This window comes from Myotis daubentonii, chromosome 6 (genome assembly GCF_963259705.1).
Source record: "Myotis daubentonii chromosome 6, mMyoDau2.1, whole genome shotgun sequence".
Lineage (NCBI taxonomy): Eukaryota > Metazoa > Chordata > Mammalia > Chiroptera > Vespertilionidae > Myotis > Myotis daubentonii.
The window spans coordinates 6,637,382-6,659,595 of NC_081845.1; the positions used below are offsets into that span (position 1 = coordinate 6,637,382).

The 22,214-nt window shown below is 41.8% G+C and overlaps 1 protein-coding gene and 1 long non-coding RNA gene across 2 annotated transcripts in view; one reads left to right on the forward strand and one right to left on the reverse strand.

The window, feature by feature from the left end:
* The window catches only part of NOX3 (NADPH oxidase 3), a 52,954-nt gene extending 37,727 nt beyond the window's left edge, over positions 1 to 15,227 (forward strand). Inside the window, 3 exon segments of the mRNA XM_059699988.1 lie at positions 3,262 to 3,408; positions 7,098 to 7,222; positions 15,101 to 15,227. Coding sequence (XP_059555971.1) covers positions 3,262 to 3,408; positions 7,098 to 7,222; positions 15,101 to 15,227 — 399 coding nt within the window.
* Positions 11,711 to 22,214, reverse strand: part of LOC132236765 (uncharacterized) — a 46,152-nt gene continuing 35,648 nt past the window's right edge. The window contains exons 3-4 of the long non-coding RNA XR_009453355.1: positions 14,886 to 14,958; positions 11,711 to 12,426 (exon numbers count right to left, since the gene is read on the reverse strand). This is a non-coding gene — a long non-coding RNA (uncharacterized LOC132236765). The remainder of the gene's footprint in view (positions 12,427 to 14,885; positions 14,959 to 22,214) is intronic.

The window sequence follows — 22,214 nt, forward strand, 5'->3', positions numbered from 1 at the left end:
TGGCATTTTGGTTGTCTAACAGCTATTATTAACTCTAAGTGGAACAGAACAAGGCACAAACAAGGTCAGTCCTTGGTCACGGGGCAAACCAGCAGGATAGTCATGAAATAGTTCACATTAAGGATAATGGCTTAAAAAAAAAGTCTTAAGGACTAAACAAGATTGATACACTGTGTTCTCAGTCTTATCATTGTCAACTAGAAAAACCATTTGTAAATATATTTCTTTAAAACTGGACGCAGAAACCACATTAAGGAAGCTTCTCAACAAGACGAAATAGTTACTTCAAACTTGGCTATTGTGCTCATCCAGGATGACCTTGGCAACAACAACAACAAGGAAATTAAGACCAGGACAATCATCGCTCCCATTTGTTAAGTACTGTATTGTGCTTTCTACGTATCAGTCACGGTCTTCATCTTTTCAGAGAAGCTTCCTCAATGGTCATGATTCCCTCAATGAAAAGTCTCCACCACCCTGTTGGCTTGACGCTTCTGTCAGTTCTGTCATTTCAGACAGTGTGACTTGGTTAGCTCAGGCTGCTGTACCCAAAATGCCATAGACTGGCTGACATGAACAACAAACATGTGTCTCTCACAGTGTTGGAAGTTGGAAGTCCAAGATCATGGCAGCAGTATGACCGGGCTCTAGTGAGAAATCTCTTTCTTGCTTGCAGATGGCCACCTTCCCATGTGCCCTCACATGTCCTTCTTAGAAGGACACTGATCCCATTATTGGGGGCTCCACCCTCATGACCTCATCTACATGTAACCACTTCTCAAAGGCTCACCTCCAGATACCATCCCATTGGGTTTCGACATGCGAATTTGAGGGGGACACCAACATTCAGTCCCTCACAAGGGGGAGCAAAGAGTGCTGCCCAGGAGAAGGCAAAGCCACATTGCAACTCCATGGTGGGTGGAGGCATTGACCAAGGTCAAGGGCAACTCTGGCACCTATGCAACTCCTCCGTGTGGTTTCCGCACACACGGAGGACGGGAATGATTCCTGTTTGGAAGGAAAGCTAAGATGGCAAGATGGGCCATTTTTCAAGTAAGGATGATTGGGACTGGGTTTGAAATTGACAGGTTTAAAACAATGTTTTGGTTTGTTATTCCTATATGAATGTCTTTTAAGCACGTTCCTTAAAGAGTGGAATAACAGAAAATGAGTGAGTGAAGTTTGTTCCATACCAGCTGTCAACATTAATGCTCTTAGATAAAGCAACTTTCAGAGGGCAGGAGGAGGGGGGGGTGCGTAGGTGAGAACGGCATTGAATTCAGTAGTTTTCCTATTTCCATGGGGAGCAAAGCAAGATAAAGGGAGAGTTAAGGTTTGCAACGAATAATGTAGACTGGGCACTGCACCAAGTGGAAAGAAAGAAGAATACTCTCAAAGCCGTATTCATCACCCACAGTATAGAGCCAGCCTCCTGCCTCCATCCTCTCATCCTTGCCCCCACCCCACCCTACACCCACTGCTCCGTCTATTCTCAACACAGCAGCCAGGGTGACCCTGCCCTCCCGGACCTTCCTCAGATCAGGCACCTGCCATGCTCTCCCATCTCACTCCAGCCATCCCGTCCTCCTGGCTCTGCCCTGACAGGTCCCACCCAGGGTCCCTTCACGCCTTGTTCCCTCCATCGGTGAGTCCCTCCCCCAACTATTCCACTCCCTTGCCTCTTCTACATCTTTCCTCAAGTGTCCCCTTCCCTTGGCCATTTGACTTCATATCGCAGCCCTTTCCAGCCTGTTTATGTTTCTCCATTGCGTTTACCACTGGCTGACATATTCTATAGTTTATGTCTTAATGCATGGTCTTACTTCTCCCTCTAAAAATGCAAACTCCCTAAGGACAGCAAATTTCTGTCTCTTTGGTTTGCTCTTATAGTTCCAGAGCCAAGACAGTATTGCCATGGAGTAAGCATTTAATACACGTTTGCCAAGTCAATCAGTGAGTGGATGAACGCAATCACTGTCCTTGTGGGGGTTCTTGGGGCATCCGCCTAAAGGAACCATTGGCTCAGTTTCAAGCTGAGAAGAGACAGGCACTCCTTTTGGGGGTTAGCAAGCTTAGAGATTACCATTGTCCTGGAATTAATATTCAAAAGGCCCTTCCAAGTGGCAGCTGTCCAACAAATATATAAGCCCTAATTCTTAAGAGGAGAGGTCTTATCATCACTAGCTTCTGCTCTTCCTGACTGTTAATATTTAAACTCCCTCCCAAACCTGGAGAAAAAGGCAAGATGGTTGGTTAGCCTTGAAATATATTCTGTGATTTTTTTTTCCTCGCGAATTTTACCTGTTAATTAACTCTCATCTATAACTTCGATTATAGGATGGTGAGCTTGCAGGCTGGTTGGTGAGGGGGAAGGGAGAACTCTCACAATTGGAGGAGATATTTCCTGGTGGAGCTCAAGACCAGCCCCCTGGTAGACTGTTAAGCAGTAGAGATGTGTCTGGTTGGGGAGGGGTTGCAGGAAACAGTGGTGGGCAACAGGAGGTAGGAGTGTGAGAAAAATCAGGAGAATTAATAGATCTATCTCCTGTGGTTTCTCCTAGAGACAATTATCTAAAGCTCAAAGCACAAAAACGAAGCCTGTATTTTTAACAAACCCAAACTACTTCTTGTCACATGCCATTTGCTAATCACAGAGAGGTGTTATTTTTTTTTTAATGTTCCTAGGTATAATTTGATTACAGCAGTTGGCACACGACCATAGCCACCACCCACCCACCAGCCTCCTTGGACAATGGCATGTCTGGCTGAGGGGAAACTCTTGGCCTACAATTTCCATAATCTGCGCCCTCCGGAGGCCGAGCTGGTGGAGTGGATTAGGGCACAAGCCTTTGGGGTCTCTGGAGAAGAGAGTTCAAATCCCCAGCTTAGGTCATAAGTACAGATGAAGGGCTGGGCTGACAGTTTATCCGCCTTTGGGAGCAGTGAAAGGCACAGCTAGTTATGATTATTAACCTCGTTCAAAAGCAGCACAGCCAGGAATGTGGTGAATTGATTTTCATCCAGCGAAACTGGCAACAGCCAACAGGCTCCTGACTCTCAATTCACTCTGGGCTTTTTGAAACGCTCTGTGAATTTTTTCAAAAGAAATCACAGTGTGACTGTTCACTGGCAGAGGGAAGCATGTTATTTTGCAGAAGTGCCCATTTGGGCTCAAATAATTTAATGGAGATAAAGTAGTCTGCGATTATCAGCACATTGTGAAAAGAGGGACAAATCCGTTCTCGCCTCTTCTCTCGGCAGGTGTATTTCTATTGGATTTGCCGGGATTCCAGAGCTTTTGAGTGGTTTGCTGATCTCTTACTCTCGCTGGAAACACGCATGAGCGAGCAAGGGAAAACTCACCTTCTGAGTTATCACATATTTCTTACAGGCTGGGATGAAAACCAGGTATTGATAAGACTGAGAATAAGCAATATTATCTGTCATAGAGCAAAGAGAAGAGGAACAATTTCAATAATGAGCTATATAGATTTCTGGTAGCAGAAAACTTTAAGAATTATGTTTTTGTGTTTAAAAAGTAAAGGAGAATAAAATAAAACCAAACTAGAAAGAGCTATTCAAATCGTAGCAATGAAACAACCTACAGTTAATATTCTGAGGAATGGAAAAGAAGATAGGAAAAGAGAGTGGTCAGTGGAAGACAACCCCAACTTTGAAAATCCAAGAAAAATTATGTCACTGAAAGTGGCATTTGTCATTTTAGTGACATCAAGTGAATATTATTGGCTGTATTGTCGAGTTGAGCTCCTAATTGGTTCTGGTTCTATGCTTTTGAAGTTAAGCAGAAAAAAAATTCCCTGGTGTTTACATTCAACATTTTATATTGTAAAGTATGTGAGCTTCTGCAGAAAATAATCATTACGAATACACGACTTATCTAGAGGTGTTTGTTTCTTAAGGTGTACTTAGCAATTGTGTGCATGCATGTGAAATCACCAAAGATCAAGATCATCTTCTGCCGTGACAGGTGTTCTGCAGTGTATTGTGCCAGAAATAGTAAGGTTGAATTTACCAAAAAGAATGTCTAGCCAAATATTGCACTACAGGAGTATAGCAGTGTTACAGATATTGAATCATAATTATTAAATTTTAAATCATTTTTTAACTCCTCAAGCATGGCAGATACAGTGATGTGATGACTAGGTTATGAAGTGAATGTTCTCATGGGCACTTCTGTAGCAGCTTCTATGGATACTTAGCTTCGGAAAGTATATGTGAGCCCAGGCGGCCTGTGTTAATCACTCAGTTCATGAGTGAATGCACTCTTGTCAGCTAGTGAGCTCTCTCTCTCTCTCCCTCCCCCGCTCCCTCCCTCCATTTGGTGAAGTATAGACATAGCCTTTGTCTTTTGCTCCCTAGTACCCCGCTTTGCTCTTCTGCTTCTAACGTGAATTGCTCTAAGTGTCCACCTAGGAGGCCCCAGCCATGCGGGAGACAGGGCTCTGTTTGATCGTGTGACAATGCAACTTTGCCCCATCCCACTCTGCCCCTTCCAAAAGTGTGCCATAACATATACTTTTTTTCTGAATACAAGTAAATTAAAATAATGTTCTTAAATTTTTGCCATGACATGTTGGAAATATTTGAGATGCTCAAATTCCAGGAATAAAATAATTGATGCAATCTGTTGGTAAGAACCCAAGAGGCTGTTTTAGAAATAGCCAATTGTTAAACTGAATTCAACAACCTCAAAGTGGCAGAATGACAAGCACAGAAGGGACAGATGGAAAAGGTGTTACGAAGGGCAGATAACAGGGTTTGGAGATTAATTGAGCATTGGGTGGAGAAATATGGAACAAATACAGTTCCAAAAGCTCAAACATCAGTGATTGGCAGCTCGATGGTACCACTACAAGTAGGAAAAGGCTCTTTTTTTTCTATTAAATAATGCCCAAACTTAAAGTACTAGTCAGTTCTTTAAGTCCCTTCCTGACCTGATGGCAACCCACCTGTTCTCTTCCACGCTCATCATTTTCCTCTGGTGCTGGGGCCACCAAACCATGTGTGCTCTCCTGTCATGCTGTCAACTTCTTGTCTTCCCGTATTTGTCCCCTTCCCCTGACATGTCCCCTCTCCCTGACATGCCCTCCCTGCTGCCCACTGCGCAGAATCATTCTTCAAAGCCCAGTCCCCCGTAAAGCCTTCCCCAGTTCTCTTGGTCAAAATCACTCAGGGCTTCACCGAGCAATTTGTTGGCTTCACCAGAGCACTTGTTTCCGTCTCTAGGACAGAGGACTGTGGTCTGACTCCTAGTTATGCACGTGAGCTGCTCCCCTTGAATGACCAGTTCCTCCTAAAACAGAGGCCTTCCCTCTTTGTTCTTTGTACCTCGCACTCGGCACACACTGCCCGCTCATGGGATCACTCGCCTATTGAAGTCGTAAATCATTTGGGAAGATTCATTTTTAGCTGTGTTGATCATTTTCAAGGAACAAAGAATTCTTCACTCACATATGTTAGGGGAGCTCGAGATGCAGGACTCTACTCGGGCAGGAAGAGGAGGGCTCGGGAAGAAAGTCTGGATTCATCTTTGTAGATGATGCTCATCGGGGCCTTGGCAATGGAAGCTCTTGGGGGTGTAATGGCCCCCAAGAGGTGCAGGGAGCTGAGACTAGAGGCAGCTGCCTTTTGAGACAGGACAATATGATAGGAAAACAAAACCTAATTTTTCTCCCTTGAATCAAAAGAAAAGCCAGAGAGAAGTAGAAGAAATGGGATCCTACAATGCAAACCGAATCAGGAGGAAGCAGTGTTTAGCCACTCAAGGAGAATCAGGCCTGAGTTGGCCTGATTTTATCAAAATTAAATGGGCTCTGCCGTCTTCTTTGCCCACAGCAGAAACCAGCTCACTATATGGCGCCCATCAATCCTCTTAAGCAAGAGGGCTGTGGGGATGTCAAACTGCCACTAACCTGGAGGCTGATACGACTCTGACTTTGGCTCCAGTTCTGATAACAGGGCTTCTCCCCATTTCCAAAGCTCAACCCTCGCCCACCACCTCAGCTCTTATTCCTGGACTCTTGTCTTGACCTTCATGCTTCCCTCTCTGTCATGATAAACCTGCCCTCCTCACCATTTTTCTCTCTCCTGGAGCCCTATTGCCAAACCCACTTCTAATAGCTACCTGAGGTCAGGACGCGCCTGATGGCAACTTCCTGCAGCCTAGATTCCACCATGGTCAGCCATTGACCCACCTGTTAGGCCACCGCCAATATGTTCTGCTCAGCCTCCCTCTTCCTACCCCTGGCTGCTTTCCAGACTGATAAGAAGCCCAGCCAGGGAAGTCAGGTGCACAGCAGGAACCTAGGGCAAGAGTTGGGCCTAGCAGGGTTGTTAGCCGAACTGGTCAGGAACAGGAAACGTTAAGATGTGAGCCACCAAAGGGAAGAAACACATGAGTTTAAGAGCTGTGGACGGGTCTAAAGGATGAGCTCGGGCAACACAAATCCCAGAAGGTAAAAAGCAAGGAAGCTACCAGAATTCAACACCAAAGAAGGCGTCACTAGGCACTGCTATGCCCAGGCTTTTCCCCATGGACCAGCCGCTACCTGAAGCCTGGGTGCAGTCATAGAATTTGAAGGCAAACAGCTGGGCACAGAGCTCCAGCGGCGCCCCTTGCTCTGTTTAGCCACCATGTCCAGTCTGCCAGACTCACACCCTCCCAGCCCTTGAACCCAGACAGTGCACTTCACACCCTCTCAGCCCAGTGGGCAGATCTGATTGTACGGTCCTTTTCCTGGAAGTTTCCTGTCACTTTCATCTGCCAGTGCCCCTCTCAGATCCCCAAGGTTTAGCGTTAAGTGAATGGAGACAGAGGTACTGATTAACTTTTCTTTTAAGTTTGACAGGAAAAAAGTAGCTCAACGTTTGCTTTCCCTTAACCAAATTTCCTCTATTATTCTAATTTTTTAGAGAAAAACCTTCCTTCCAGACTCATGTTACTGTACATCTACTGTGTGGGAGGGGCCTTGTACCAATAAATCTACAAATGAGCACAATTACTTTATCTTTTATTTAGAATCAGATTCCTATTTTTTTTTCCTAAATATCATCTGATACCACAATTTTTATTGTAGGTTATTCACATTGCTTTACACTGGGATGAAAATACTGACGTGATTACAGGACTAAAGCAGAAAACCTTCTATGGAAGACCTAACTGGAATAACGAATTCAGGCAGATAGCCTACAATCACCCCAGGTAAGACCCTCTCCCTCTGCCTGCTGGGAGCCTCCCTGGAGAAATACAAGTTGCTGCTGAAATGGACAGCTCTGGGGCACGCTGGCTCATCTGCAGCTGGCTCATCTGCAGCAGTGGGCATCTTGTTTAGAGATAAAACATTGGCCTTAGAAAAGGTTGTCATGGGATATTTCAGGAACCACCATGTCGGTTTGACTGGCATATAGCACCTGATGATTAGCGATTATGTTGATCCCTTTCACACTTCAACTCAATGACAGTATTTCTGAAACTACCTATGTCTTCTTTGGTGTACGTAGTTGATCTCTAATACCCAACGGGAGAATTCACTGACATCCAACTGTAAACTCTACCCAGCACGTCCAACAAAGCAGACAAGATGTTATAAGACCAAGCAGGGATTTCTCATGGTGGGTAAAGACCCAGGATATGGAGCCCAATGCCTGGGTGCAAATCCTGGCTCTGCCATTGCCACCGGTTCACTTGGACAGGTTACTCATTCTGCCACTGACTTAGTCCCCTTCTCTGTGAACTTCAGGCAATAATAGTGCTTACCTTATAGGCTTCTATGAGGATGAAATGCATGAATATGTACAAAGAGCCTACAATAGACTTTGAATTCAGAAAATGTTGGCTGCCCCCTACACCCGCAGCCCAGCCTCCTCTGAGCCCTGAAGGTCGCCACCCTTCATCTCACTCCCATCAGATACTTCTCCAAAGGCACAGACTGGATCATTTTATCTGCAGTTTCCTTAAAAAGAGTATGTAGGTTAGAAAAGAAAAAATTATAAGTAGAAAACTAACAAAATGTTACAAGCTCATATGTTACAGCCACAACCAGGTTTTTTGTTGTTGCTATTTTCTTCTTTTGGAAAAATATATATAGATTCATCCTATACTGAGTTTTCAATGATCATGGAACGAATGTTCCCACTTGGCTGGCTGCTGAGGAAGACACATCTTGGTTGTAAGTTCTTATAGAGTGGACCCTTCTTTGTTGTGATTGTCCCTTAGTGACATCTCATATTATATTTGTTTATTTTTGTTGCACATGAAGTTTGCAGCCCAGTGGGAAAGGCCTTTCAAGCCAAATTATTTCATTATTTCCCTTCCTTCAGAAGGTGTAAACCAGAAACAACAGTATCAAGAGACAAAGAGTAAAAGTGAGTTTGCACAAACTCTGCCCAAAACAATTATTGCGTGGTGCTGAGAAGTGAGCGTGCCTGGTTTTGCAGGGAGTGAGGACTGGAGAACAGTGTGAAGGTGGGAAACAGCATAGCTGCCTTTTCTCATTGCCCTGGTGAAGAGTGTGTGCACTCCTTTTCGGAAGCCATCATCAAAAGTTTAGTACATGAATGTCTTTACAGCCCTGTTGAATTTTTTCAGCACTCATAGTTTTCAGTGTGAAAACTCTTCACTCTTCCAGAGTAGAACAGACCACAAGGTTTGGATGTCACTGAATCAAATCTCTACAGCTCACTTCCTAGCCCAAATTTTAAAAACAGCATATTTGTAATAGCCTTAGACTTTAGAACACCCCAACTTGTTATATAGCTTCAACTATCTATGTCATTAATATTAGACACATGTTGTCAGAGAACAATAATCATTATATCCCTGAGTGCCAGCTCCATGGGAAGACGAGTCCCCAATAAAGAGCTTAGCACCACCCTTCCAAAAGACTTTTCAAATGACCTCCTTAAAATAATTTTGTTTTCTGCTGTGCAATAGAAGATTTATGTTTAATGAAGCTTTTAATGAAGAAATCTCGGAAAGAGAATGCCAATAAAATCTAATTTTTAAACAAGAAAATTTAATATGGAGAAGTATTTCAATATCCTGGCCTTTGTCCAGATATAAATGAAATACACAATCCAATTATGGTTCTACACAAAGGACAAAGTAACATTAATTTTCTTCAAGATGGTTATTAAAGAGATAAACAGCATGTTTTCCCCTGATTATGTCAAGGATATGTTTGTTCCCAAGACTACTTGGCTAGTCTTACAAGACAGGTCTGTCTTGTCATTAGCTCATATCTTTTGGCAAAGATGGGTCAGAAAGAATTGGTGGGTTTGCTAGTGGACTCAAAAAAGGTTCTTTGTTCTTGAGGGCCTTTGAAGTGGGCTCCCAACCATTTCTATTCATCAGCATGAAGCTGGGGATTCTTAGGACTTACTGTCTTAAAAACATTTACCTGTTCGCTCAAAGCTAGAGATTGCTCTTGTTCTAAAAAGAAGGAGTTAAATCAAAAGAATAAAGGGAAGAAGGGCAAAAATATTTTTATAGAACATGAGAAACAGCACCAAAGCTTGAAGGGAAGCAGATCAAAGAGAACAGCGCAAGCTATAGAGGAACCAGAAAACTGCAAAACTAATAGTAATAGAAAAGCAAATTGATGGGCATCGAAATGAATAGAAATAAGGAAAGAGGGGGGAAAAATTAAAAAGATCAAAGTCTGAAAGTTGAAAATGGGAAAGTGTATTCTGTTGTTTTCATTTGCAATTAATTTTCATAATTATATCAGCTGTATATTCAACAACATAATACGTTCTAAAGGATCAACCAATAGTAAGTGGTTGTATAAAAACTGAGTCTTTGATTGACATGCATGTGACAACTGGTATACTGCTTGTTAGGCAAGCACAGAAAAGTGCTCTAAAAACAATGAAAATTATGCTCTCAGTTAGAATTCAGTAAGTTAATTAAACACATGCATTGATGGCTACCTTATGAATCTATAAAAATGTGTACCTTAAAAATATGGAAGTTGTATTTCATTTTTTGTAAGCATTTTCAATATGTTCCCAAGCTTTAGACAAATAGAAAATCAGAAAATCATTACCAGGAAGGTCTACAGAATGAAAATAAATATATTTTTGTCACACCCAGCTACTTTTTTGATAAACACATATTGTGCATATACTCAACCTTTTGGATATATGGATCAATTGTTTTTAATTAATTGAATAAAGTGATTTTCCATAGGACTTCAATCTTTGATCTTATACTTCACATAATATTTATGGTTTGCCATTTGCAACTTATCTACTAATAACTTCACCATGCCTTACAGGCATGAAACTTTATATAATTAATTACCATAAAAACGTCATAACTTCAATAGAAGTGCTTCTTTCATCTGGAAGTAAACAGTAAAGAATAAAAGAGGAGTACAAGCATTTGTTAGAAAAGTTCAACCCAACCTAGTGATGAGGAAAGGTGATTGGGAGCTTCTAATCCAAATTGCAAGAATGTATTTTAGACCACCCATTGCTTTCAGAAATGTAAAAATACCTTTGTGCTAAAGTGAGTAAATGTGTCCGTCTGGAACCACAATTGCTTCTGTGCACACCCTCCACGTCCCATTGGTACGTGCATATGTGCAAAGTGTTTTTATTTATTTTTTATTTATTTATTTATTTTTTAATATATTTTATTGATTTTTTACAGAGAGGAAGGGAGAGAGATAGAGAGTTAGAAACATCGATGAGAGAGAAACATCGATCAGCTGCCTCCTGCACATCTCCTACTGGGGATGTGCCTGCAACCCAGGTCCATGCCCTTGACCGGAATCGAACCTGGGACCTTTCAGTCCGCAGGCTGACGCTCTATCCACAGAGCCAAACCGGTTTTGGCTTTAAATGATATTTTAAATTTAACATTCTGATTATGGCATGCAAGGCCCTCTAATAGGAATACTAAACATTCATTATAGACCTAGAATGTTCAGAATGTTCAAACAAATAGACTTCAAAGGAAATCCCACACATGACAAGTTATAGCTTCATGAGAAAAACTAATGCCATCCTAAACTTATGACTGGACTATTGTTTGCATATGTAGATAGAATCTTTGCACCAGAGGATACCAGCTCTTCATTTATAATCAAGTGAAGATTCCATGAAAATTACTGGCATTACTCCATTTGTGGTAGGTGGGATTAGGGGAGTGGGTGAGCCAAGGTAGATTTATCATCGCTCTGCAAAGTTTCTTTGGGGATATTTCCTTTCAAATCATGAGATAAGGCAAAAAGATTAGGATATATATATATATATATATATATATATATATATATATATATATATATATATTCTTATCAAAGAGGGGGAGGCGACAGGATTAGCAGAAAAATGGGTCTACCATTTCCAAGAATCCAATGCTACAAGTCAACTATTTTCATTGACATCCTCAAGGACAGCAACTGTTTCTGTGCTCCTCAGAGCCGAGCACAGTGGCCAACTGTTACTCGATGAGCAAAGGGGCAGTAGGAAGGGTGAAGAAGCCGAGACAAGAGTCCTCACTCTAGCCAGAGAAGGTGGGGTTGGTGGGAAGAGGGCAGGAGTGCCACAGTAGTGAGGAAACTGCCAGAGCCGCCTGTGGGTTCTTACCAACAACCGAGGAATTAGGGTGCAGAGACAAGTAACAGGGCAGGCTGCTACCCATCCACCGGGAGATGGCTTAAAATAAGAAACTGGCCAACACGATGATCATCTGTGGTTACGAAAAAGAAGGTGTCTTACAACATAGAATTATGCGGTGGCTCATTTGGAGGCATTTGTAATGAAAAACATCCTCTGGGAAAGATTCCCCCAAAGTCATGTCCATTGTCTGATACTCAGTTTGTAGCTCTCATTGTCTTCCTTCTCAGCCTTCATAAATTCACAGGAAGCTTCTGTGTATCGATTTTATTTGCAGAAAGCACTCAGGGTATAAAGTAATTTGATTTTTTTAAAAATGGGGTTTAGGGTCTGCCCCTACAGGGTTATAACTTACCAAGCATAAAAGCCAACACATAAAAACAAACATACAATTTAAAGAGACAAGGGCTCAAGGCAGCAGGAGCTGAGAATCCAGGAAGATGGTGGAGTGACTCCCGGGCACACCCATCTCCCATATATCTGCTGGCCGGAATTCGCCCAGTGGGTGACATTTCCAATGCCTTTCATGCATGGCATTGCCGAATCGTGTTTTTTTTTGAAAACTGCATCTACCCCACAGAGAAAAGATGATAGTTATTTAGCAAATAAGAGAGGAGAAAGAGGATTTTCTTTATAGTGTATCAGAGTTAAATACAATGCTGTAATGTTAACCGTCTTCGCAGCTTGTGTAAAATTTGTCCTTTTCTCATCAAAGTCAGCAGCTCCGGCTGATCAATGCCACCACGTCCCCAGTCCAGCTCCTGCGTGTGCAAGCTCGGCAGGCTGTAAACAGAACAACGCCGCGTGTTTTCATGCTTCTTTTACAGAGAATCTGCTCTTTTTCCTTCCAAGCAATCACGGGTGATTAAATTTTATAGAAGAATTCTTTTCTTTACCAACCCCATTAGGGTTCTGTTGCACTTGTCCATTGCCTCGTAAAGGAGGGGGGGAACATACAGCCACATCCGTGTCTTAACCGCTGTGGGCGGATGCTGGGCTCTGTGCGTCGCAGTTCGCATTTGTGACAAGAAATCTCCATCTTGGAAATCACAAATGCTGAGCCGGGTAAAGGAATGCCCCGGGCGGGGACAGGAATGCACAGTCTGCGGAAGGACTGGCCTTTCTGCCTTAATGGAAGGTAGACAATAAATGGCTTTTGTGAGACTTAGCTGTGCCGAGGAATAGCCACAACTTCAAAAGAGACCGGGTGGCTGTGAACTGTGGGGACACCAGCGGTCCACCTGGCCGCCAGCAATCAGAATCCTTTGAAATGGAGTCTTCCAGGCAGAGCATCAAAGGGCGGTCTCAGCTTCTGCGCGCGTGGCCGCGGCTGCGAACGAAAGGGCGATCTGAGCCTGGTGGGAGTGGGCCGGTGGCGATCTCTTTGGTGACACCTGTGCTAATGGAAAAATAGCACCACCCACCACAGCATCTTTGAACCCAGATGCAAGGCTACCTCTGGGCATCAGATACAGAGCCACGCTGTGACTGCTCACTGACCCATCTGTCATTCAAAAGGTTTCAGTCCAGAACTCAAAAATCCTGGTGACAGAGTGTTGGCCCGGGAAGTCCCTAATCATCTCTGGGTTAACGGCGCACTTCGTGTCTTCTGTGCAGCTTTGGAGTGCAGGCCGACACTGTGTGGGCCATACCCTGAGCTGTTTGTGCGCGCTCACTACGTACCAAGCGTGGGGCAGAAAGCTATACCGTGTGTCTGACCCTCACAGGGGTCCTAGGGGCTCAGTGCGATAGTTCTCCCATTTTATAGGGAAGGAAATAGAGCTTTGAGGAGGCACTTAATGAGCCCAAAGTTGATCAGCAATAACATGGTGGGACCAAGAGCACTCCTAATTACTGCCTTCTATTACACTTGCTTCAAGAAGTCACAAACTCATATTTTTCAGTAAGAAATAGCTCCTGAAAAAAGTACTTTCTCGAATGTAGCCGTGGGACTGATGCCTTTAAAAATGAGACTTATACAGTTTAAACATACCGTCATTTACAAATGAATCCACTTAGTATGTTTCTTTGAAGATAGAGTTTGCAATGTAATTGAACCATCAATTTCTGCCATGGATATTATGGTCCTGGAACACATCATTTAATGTGGATGTGATGCAGGGCAGAGAACCCTGTTAATACATGAGCTAAGTAGAATGAGGCTATAGAAGTGCTTCCTAACAAAAACTAAGTATGAAAAGCAAGAGGTGGTGTGGTGGGCAGAGCCTGGCATGGGAAGAATTCCTCTAAGGCAGTGCTTCTCAAAGTGTGGCCCACACACCATGTGCCTCGGGGTCACCTGGGGGCCTTGCTAAAAATGTACTCTTTCACCTCAAGACTGGGAACCTACTTTTTAACAATCGGCCTAGATAATTTTATGCACCGCAAAGTAGAACTGTTGATGTAGACTAAAGTAACTAATTAAAACATGTCAGAGGTTGGAAAAATGCTGTAAGGAATAGCACCACACAAGACAAGAGAAAACATGGTCTCTCTAAGTCCATAGCCCCTCCCATCTTCCAGAGATAACCCAAGTTCTTTCACTGAGGGTGTTGTTTATACGTCAGCGAGGGTGGCAGTAGCGATGACTAGGGATTTGAGCGTCCCTGGGACTGTCACTATATGCAAAAATAGCTCTTCAGCACAGTTTTCTGAAATGCCGCGATTACACATGACAACGTTTGGGTGGCCACATTTTCAGCAATGTCTTTCTCCTTTCCGACCCTTCTCTTTGGCCTTCTTTGAAAACTAAAGTAATTCCAGCAGGAGAAATAAACTAGGTTGCTATGACTTAGCATAAATTGTATTATCTATTTAAAAAAAAAAGAGGTTTGAACAGTATCTGAGTAATAACGAATACTTTTTAAATCTTTTTGAATGAATTATCATACTTAACTTTCCATAAAACATACAATGTAGTCATTATTATCTTTGTTTTGGAGACTGAGGTCCAGTGTCTTGCCCGAGACCACACAGGTAATAACCGTTAACTCATTCGTTCAATTAATAAGCATTTATTAATTGTCTACCATATGCCAGGCACTATTCTGGGTGGTGGGATTACAGTAAAAGATGAGAAACACAGACCAGGTTTCTGCTCTGAAGGAGCTTACATTCTACCATCCAAAAAGATGTCAATCAAAGTCACTAGACCAAAAATCCAGGCCCTGTCACCTCTGTATTGAAAATCCCTCCCCAGTCATCATGACCTTACCAGCCTCAATCTTCTTTGCTTCACCTACCTGTGTGACTCAGGGCATAACAGAACCCTGAGGACCTTTGGGAGACCACGGCGATGAAACAGGAAAAGAGAATCTGAGAAAAAAGGAAGTGCGTGGAGAAAAATCAATAAGTAAAGTCGCAACCACAACCACACCCCAGCGTTTGCAATTCTGTCTTGGCTTCTGGCCGGCCTTGACCTGCATGACCTTTATTTCCTCTCTCACCCCTCCTGCAGCAGCAGCATTGGCGTGTTCTTGTGTGGGCCCAAAGCTCTCTCACAGACCCTTCAGAGGATGTGCCGCCTATATTCGTCAGCAGACCCCAGAGGGGTCCATTTTTATTACAACAAAGAAAGCTTCTAGACTTGGGAGATAAAAAGTGACTACAGCCAAGCCAGTGTGGCTCACTGATTGAGTGTCAACCAATGAACCAGGAGATCACGGTTTGATTCCCAGTCAGGGCACATGCCCGGGTTGTGTCCTCGATGCCCAGTGGGGGTGTGCGCAGGAGGCAACCAATCAATGATTCTTCTCATCATTGATGTTTCTATTTCTCCTTCCCTCTCACTTCCTCTCTGGGGCAACAATCATATAGGTCATGGGTTGGGAAACCTTTCCTGTTAAGTGCCAAATAATTATGATTTTAAGCTTTGTGGGTTATGGTCTCAGTCACAACTATTCAACTCTGCCACTGCAATGTACCAAAGTAGCCATAAACAATACGCCAATGAGTGGATGTGGGTGGGTACCATTAAAACTTCATCTATGGACACTGAAATATAATTTTATATCATTTTCTTATATCACGAAATATTCTTTTTTCATTTTCAATGACTTAAAAATGTAAGAGACATTCTTAGCTCTTGGACTATCCAAAGCAGATTGTGGGCCAGTGGGTAGTTTGCTGACCACTGATACAGAGAATCTTTCCCAAACGTGTTTTCATGCTTAATGGGATGTCCATCATGGAGACCAGCATGGCAGTTTGGGTCACAGTCTTTGGTAGAACCATTCAAATTTCCATCACTCTGATGGCAGAGACATCTGCCTTATGTCCAGACCTGGTCTTTTCTGCTTAAACTTAAGCTCCTTTGTGCTTTTTTCACCGTATAGAGCTGAGAAATCATCAATGAGGGTTATCTTTAACAAAAAGCCATTATACATTTGAAAACAACAATAAAATCATCCCTTCCCCAAACCTTCACTAGTCCAAACAATACTGATTCTTAACCTTGCAGCCTAGGATATATATGGTAGCCCTTCAATCATTCTTGTTGCTCTTCTTTAAATTCATTTCCATTTCTTCACATCCTTCTAAAAGGAGCTGACTCAGATGGGCATAATATTCTGATAGGAGCATGACCAGTATTGAGCAGAGTGATTTTTAGATCTGGTGTCCCATATGCTTTTCAGTACAACTAAACTCTGTTTGTCTCTCCTTTTCTCTTTCTTCTTTTCTTCCTTTCTTATTTCTTTCTCACCTTCTTTTGACAAATACTTTTTATCACTATAACACAGTGGTTCTCAACCTTCCTAATGCCGCGACCCTTTAATACAGTTCCTCATATTGTGGTGACCCCCAACCATAAAATTATTTTCGTTGCTACTTTGTAACTATAATTTTGCTACTGTTACGAATCATAATGTAAATATCTGATATGCAGGATGTATTTTCATTGTTATAAGTTGAACATAATTAAAGCATAGTGATTAATTACAAAAACAATATGTAATTAATCTGTGTTTTCCAATGGTCTTAGGCGACCCCTGTGGAAGGGTCGTTCGACCCCCAAAGGGGTCGCAACCCACAGGTTGAGAACCGCTGCATAACATTTTGATCTATGATCACTTTGACACTTATATTCCAACTCACCTTCCACCTCACAAACATACTGGAATTTTGTTTTAAATTCTATACTCCCTTTGAGCTATTCTTTCCTTATTATGCAATTGTTTTACCCCAAAAGTGTTCCCAACATGTTCTTCATATCTTATAGCTTTCTCTACTGATACTGGCTAATTTTTTAAATTTTTTCTTTCTAATATTTCAAGATTGTTTTGAAGTTTACAATCAGAGACTAATACTAGTATTTAACTTAGTAATATCTACAGATTTAATTAGTGATATCTAAAAACCTTTCTTTAGATTTTTAATCATGTTATTAAACTCATATAATCCCACCACTAATTCTTGCAACTGCCTTGACTATGAGCTTCTAATTTGGAACAGGTTAGTAATAACTAGCCATTGAGAACACCACCCCATATTTTCTTAGCTTATAAAAAGCATGCCATATACAGTAGAAAAAAAAAATCTATTGAAATTAAAATAGGTAGTATTTTATAAATGCTTCTTATGCTTAATGCTATCATTCTGTCATAAAAAAGAATTAAATTGGTCTGATTTGTTTTTATAAAGTCAGACAGCCAGTTAAGCTCTTTTAGAGATTTCTAAATTATAAAATGATTATTTCTTTTACTTTATCCTAAGATATTGACATTAATTCTACGATTTTTAAATATGCTTTAGGAGAAAAGTTGGGTATATTCCCTGATGTCTCAAAATTATTACTATTAACTCTACATTGAAATTTCTCAGTCTCTTTAAATATTCCTCGAAGATATCATTCAAACTCAACTAATTTCAATATACCCAGTCTTTCTGTATATTTATTTTCCCATTTAAGTTTGATTTAGCCTTTACAACTAGAACTTTCAGCAGTCAAATGTATATACTAAATCTTTACTATTGCAGGAAAATTTAATCTATTAAAATATTTTCTCTTAATTATATTCAATTATTGTTTTTCTTTCCCTTTATTCTTGAAAATAAAATATACTCTATATTCAACTAATTTTGTGTAATATATTAGAGTATACTTGTCCTTAAACAAAGAATTCAAGCTCTATACATTTCTCTCAATTTTGTTCTAAAATTGTTCTAAAAAATAAAGTCTCTTTTTAAAAAGAAACAAATTTTGCTGCTTTTTAAAATATCTCTATTTTTTAGTTGCAAACTTTAGGCTACTTCCCTACATACTATGTAGAGTCTGATCTATCCAGATAGAAAAATATAACAAAAATCGTAAGAATATCTGCAGCCTTCTAAGTTACTTTCTCTCAGTTCTCCCTCTCAAACCAAAGAGAAGAATTACCAAATAGCCCTAACCAGTTTGGCTCAGTGGAGAGAGCGTCGGCCTGCAGACTGAAAGGTCCCAGGTTTGATTCCGGTCAAGGGCATGTACCTTGGTTGAGGGCACATCCCCAGTAGGGAGTGTGCAGGAGGCAGCTGGTTGATGTTTCTCTCTCATCGATGTTTCTAACTCTCTATTCCTCTCTGTAAAAAATCAATAAAATATATATTTTAAAAAATATTTTAAAAAGAATTATCAAATACCTTCAAATTATTATAAAAATTCCTAATTGATCTTAAAGATAACAGCTTAATAATACTCTAGTCTCAATTTACTGACTCGTTTAAGAAGTCCCCTAGCTAAGGCCAGGACCCCCACCATTACATTTTTCTGTGACAGTCTCATGCCACACCTTCCAAATCCCTAACCAACTTACCTCAAACTTCAGATCTCGTTTTTTAAATGTTTAGAAGTGTAAGAACAGCATCAAACCATATAAGGTCTTAATAAATAATCCCAACAATATATATGAAATTTTTAAAAAGAAAATTATAAAACTCTATCAACCATATCTCCCCCACACTAACATGAACAGAGGTGCTATTCCTTCGCTTCTCCTGTACCCCACCCTGAGACTGTGAGATGGAGACCTGCCAATCATTCCTGCCTAACACTAAACAAATGTCTACATAGTTAGAGAGAGTTTGGCGGCGGATGGAGTGATGGTAGTGGGGGAGGGGGGTGTGATTACAGAGAGAAGATTGCTGAAGAAAAGGATTCATAAATTTGTGTCTGAAGTCCTGGGCAAATTCCTAAGAGGCCACTGTGTGAAACCAACCAAAATCAACACAGCCAGTGATTAGAGAATTGAACTCTGATGAGGAATACCTCCACATTTCAGATTGGCCTCTGGGTATGTACAAGTGGGGTGTATCAGAATATCATTGCAAAGGCTTTGAAGACTAAATTGATATTGGAACCATAAACCACAAAAGTGGGCCAGGAAGTATGTTCTGAACCTAAACCTGTCAACTGCCAACGAAAATAGAAGATCTAAATAAAGAACCATAATGTCATAACATTATATTCAAAATGTATAGGATACAGTCCAAATCTTTTTTTGTCATGCAAAGAACTAGGAACATCTCAACTCAAATAAAAAAAGAAAATCAACAAATGCCAATATCAAGATGGCACGAATGTTGGAATTCTCTAACAAGGACTTTAAAGCAGCTATCCTAAAAATGTTTCAACAGACAACTGCGATCACTCGTGAAACACATGGAAAAATAGTCTCAGCAAAGAAATAGAAGATATAAAAAGAACCAATTGCAAGTTTTAGAACTTAAAATTACAAGAAATGGGAGAAAAACTCACTAGATGGGTGTGTGGTAGGTATAATCCTGGCCTAAAGATCTCCACATCCTAATCCCTGAAACTTTTGAATATGTGGGATTATTTGGCAAAGAGAACTTAAGGTTCCAGATGAAACTGTGGTTGTTTTGACATGATTCTCTTTGAGATGGAACGATCATCCTAAATTTTTCTGGGTGGGCCCAATGTTTTCACAGAAATGTAACAAGTGGGAGATGGAGGTAGAAGAGTCCGTCAAAGTCAGAGAAGACAAGATGACAATAGGGGTTGGAATGGTCTGATGAAAGGGGCCACGGGCCAAGGAATGTGGGCAGCCTCCAAAGTGGAAAGGGCAAGGAAATGGATTCTGCCCTAAACTCTTCAAAAGGGAACCCAGTCCTGCCAACACCTGGGTTTTAGTCCAGTGATATTCATCTTGGAGTTTGACTTAAAAATACATATGGCAAAATTTGTGTTGTTTCAAGCTGCAAAATTTTTAGTAATTTGTTAGAGCAGTAATGAATAACTAATACAGATACCATATCAATTCTCTTCAAAAGAATCCATAGATTCAAAATCAATTCAGCCCAGCTGGCGTGGCTCAGTGGTTGAACATCAACATATGAACCAGGAGGTCAGGGTTTGATGCCCAGTCAGGGCACATGCCCGGGTTGTGGGCTCTATCCCCAGTGTGGGGCATGCAGGAGGCAACCAATCCATGATTTTCATCATTGACGTTCCTGTCTCTCTCTCCCTCTCCTTTCCACTTTGAAGTCAATACAAATATATATATATATATATATATATATATATATATATATATATATATATATATATATATATATATAAAATAATTTCAATCAGATTCTGAAAAGGTTTTTTATGAAACTTGACAGGCTATTTTTAAAAGTGTATTTAGAAGAATGTAGAGATAAAAAATAACCAAGGCAAAATAAAAGAACAAGAACTGTCATACTTTTTCCATAAACATATGGCCTCTGTCATGACCATTGCTTTGACTTTGTTTATTATTCAATTATTTGGAAACATAAGAAGTCATCCTTAGCTCAAGGGGTGTATTCAAACAGACTGCCGGTAGATTTGGCCCATGAGCCATCGTTTGCCAACTCAGAATTGAAACATGAATAGGCCTCACCATCATACTAAGAAAAAAAAGCTACGGATGAATACATGTAGTGTGGAACTACTCAAATAAGACTGTAAAACATGCAAAATACTGTTTACTCATACACACACCTATGATCACATGCATACAAGGATACAGAAATGTTCAGAGGTTAAATTACAAGCCCCAAATTCAGAACACTGGTTATTTCTGATAAGAGGAATGAGAGTAAGGACACAGGTGGAAGGCTTCGGTGCTCTCGGTGATATTTATTTCTTAAACTGAATTTTTAGATTTGTATTACAGATGCTGCAATTTTGTATGCACCTGATATAGTTCACAATATGAAACCATTCTTGGTAGATTTTTGCTCTGAGAGGCAAGGGACGGTTCCTCAAGTTAGCATGGGACAAAGAGATCTTCCTCAGTGGGTGGTGCTTTCCAAGTTCATCCTAGCAGAGGGCTCTCCATACCCACCCCATACATCTTGGACACCTGGTTTTCTGGAACCAGGAAGAGCAGGTCCAATTTGTCATTGTGTCTGTGACTAGGAAGCCTGGCTTGTCTCCCAATGACTAGAGGTTTTTCAGAAGTTTATGGCCACCCCTGCCATCCCTCAACGCACCATCACCTGTCTCAGTCACTTTGGGGTTCAGGCTTTTAGGACTATGCACCAAGACCCTGCAGTCCACCATGATGTCCTTTTCTAGTGCTCGGTACCTTTGGCCACACCCCTACTCCACTGAGTTCTAGGAATCTCCTCTCCCCTTTTACTCATGTATTGCTTCAAACTTTGGGGTATGGTAGGAATCCAGTATAGACAGAAAACAGGAGAAGGGGTCTGGCACAGACATTCTAAACTACAGCAGGTTGAGGGCCGGGAAGGGGCTAGGGCACACAGCAGCTGGGCATGCGAGACAAAGAAGAGGACCTGGTCAGGCAAGAGTGGACATTAGGACTTCCAAGAAGGACAGGCACATCCCAGGAAGGAAAGCGGATCCGGGAAATCCGGGGTGGGCAGCATGTTGGATTGAGAGTGGCCAGTGTCATCAACAGGAAGCTTCAAGAATCAGGGTATCAGGGTACAAGCTGCAGGCCTGGGTATCAGAGACAGAGATCCCCGGACTCATTTGAGGATAGCCGGGCAGTGAGAACCAAGACAGAGGGCACAGGGGCCCAGGGACATCGCAGGGCTCCTGGGCCTGGGAAGCCTGCATATTATATCCCGCGGGGTGAAAGGATTGCGCTATTTCAGGGCTGCCCATCTGCTGTCTGAATTGGTCCAGGAGCCAGGGCAGAGCTAACTGAGCCTGTGATGAATGGGGAGGCCTGGCCCAGGCCCTGCGATCTGGGGAAGGTCACAGGGAAGGAAAGAGGATCCGCCTCTGCTTATGGGTGTCTATTCCCGCCTCTTCCTCCTGTCCCTACCCGGCCGTTAATTATTTGCACTCACATCCATAGCACATTTTTCAGATTCATTGCTGGTACAAAGAAAGCGACACAAAATAAAGTTGTGTTATTGTCTTTTTTAAACGGTGCATCTTTGTTGGAAAACTGCTGAAGTTTTTGAACTGTCTCCCCATCCGGCATGATGAATGTGGTACATGCGGTGTGTGTGGTCGGGGGTGTGGGGGGGGGGTGCGGCAGAGGGAGTGTAATCCGTGTCTGCGGCAGGCTACCTGCAGGCATTTATCTTGCCACCCCCCCCCCCGCCACCCCGTGCATGCTCTGAGCCTG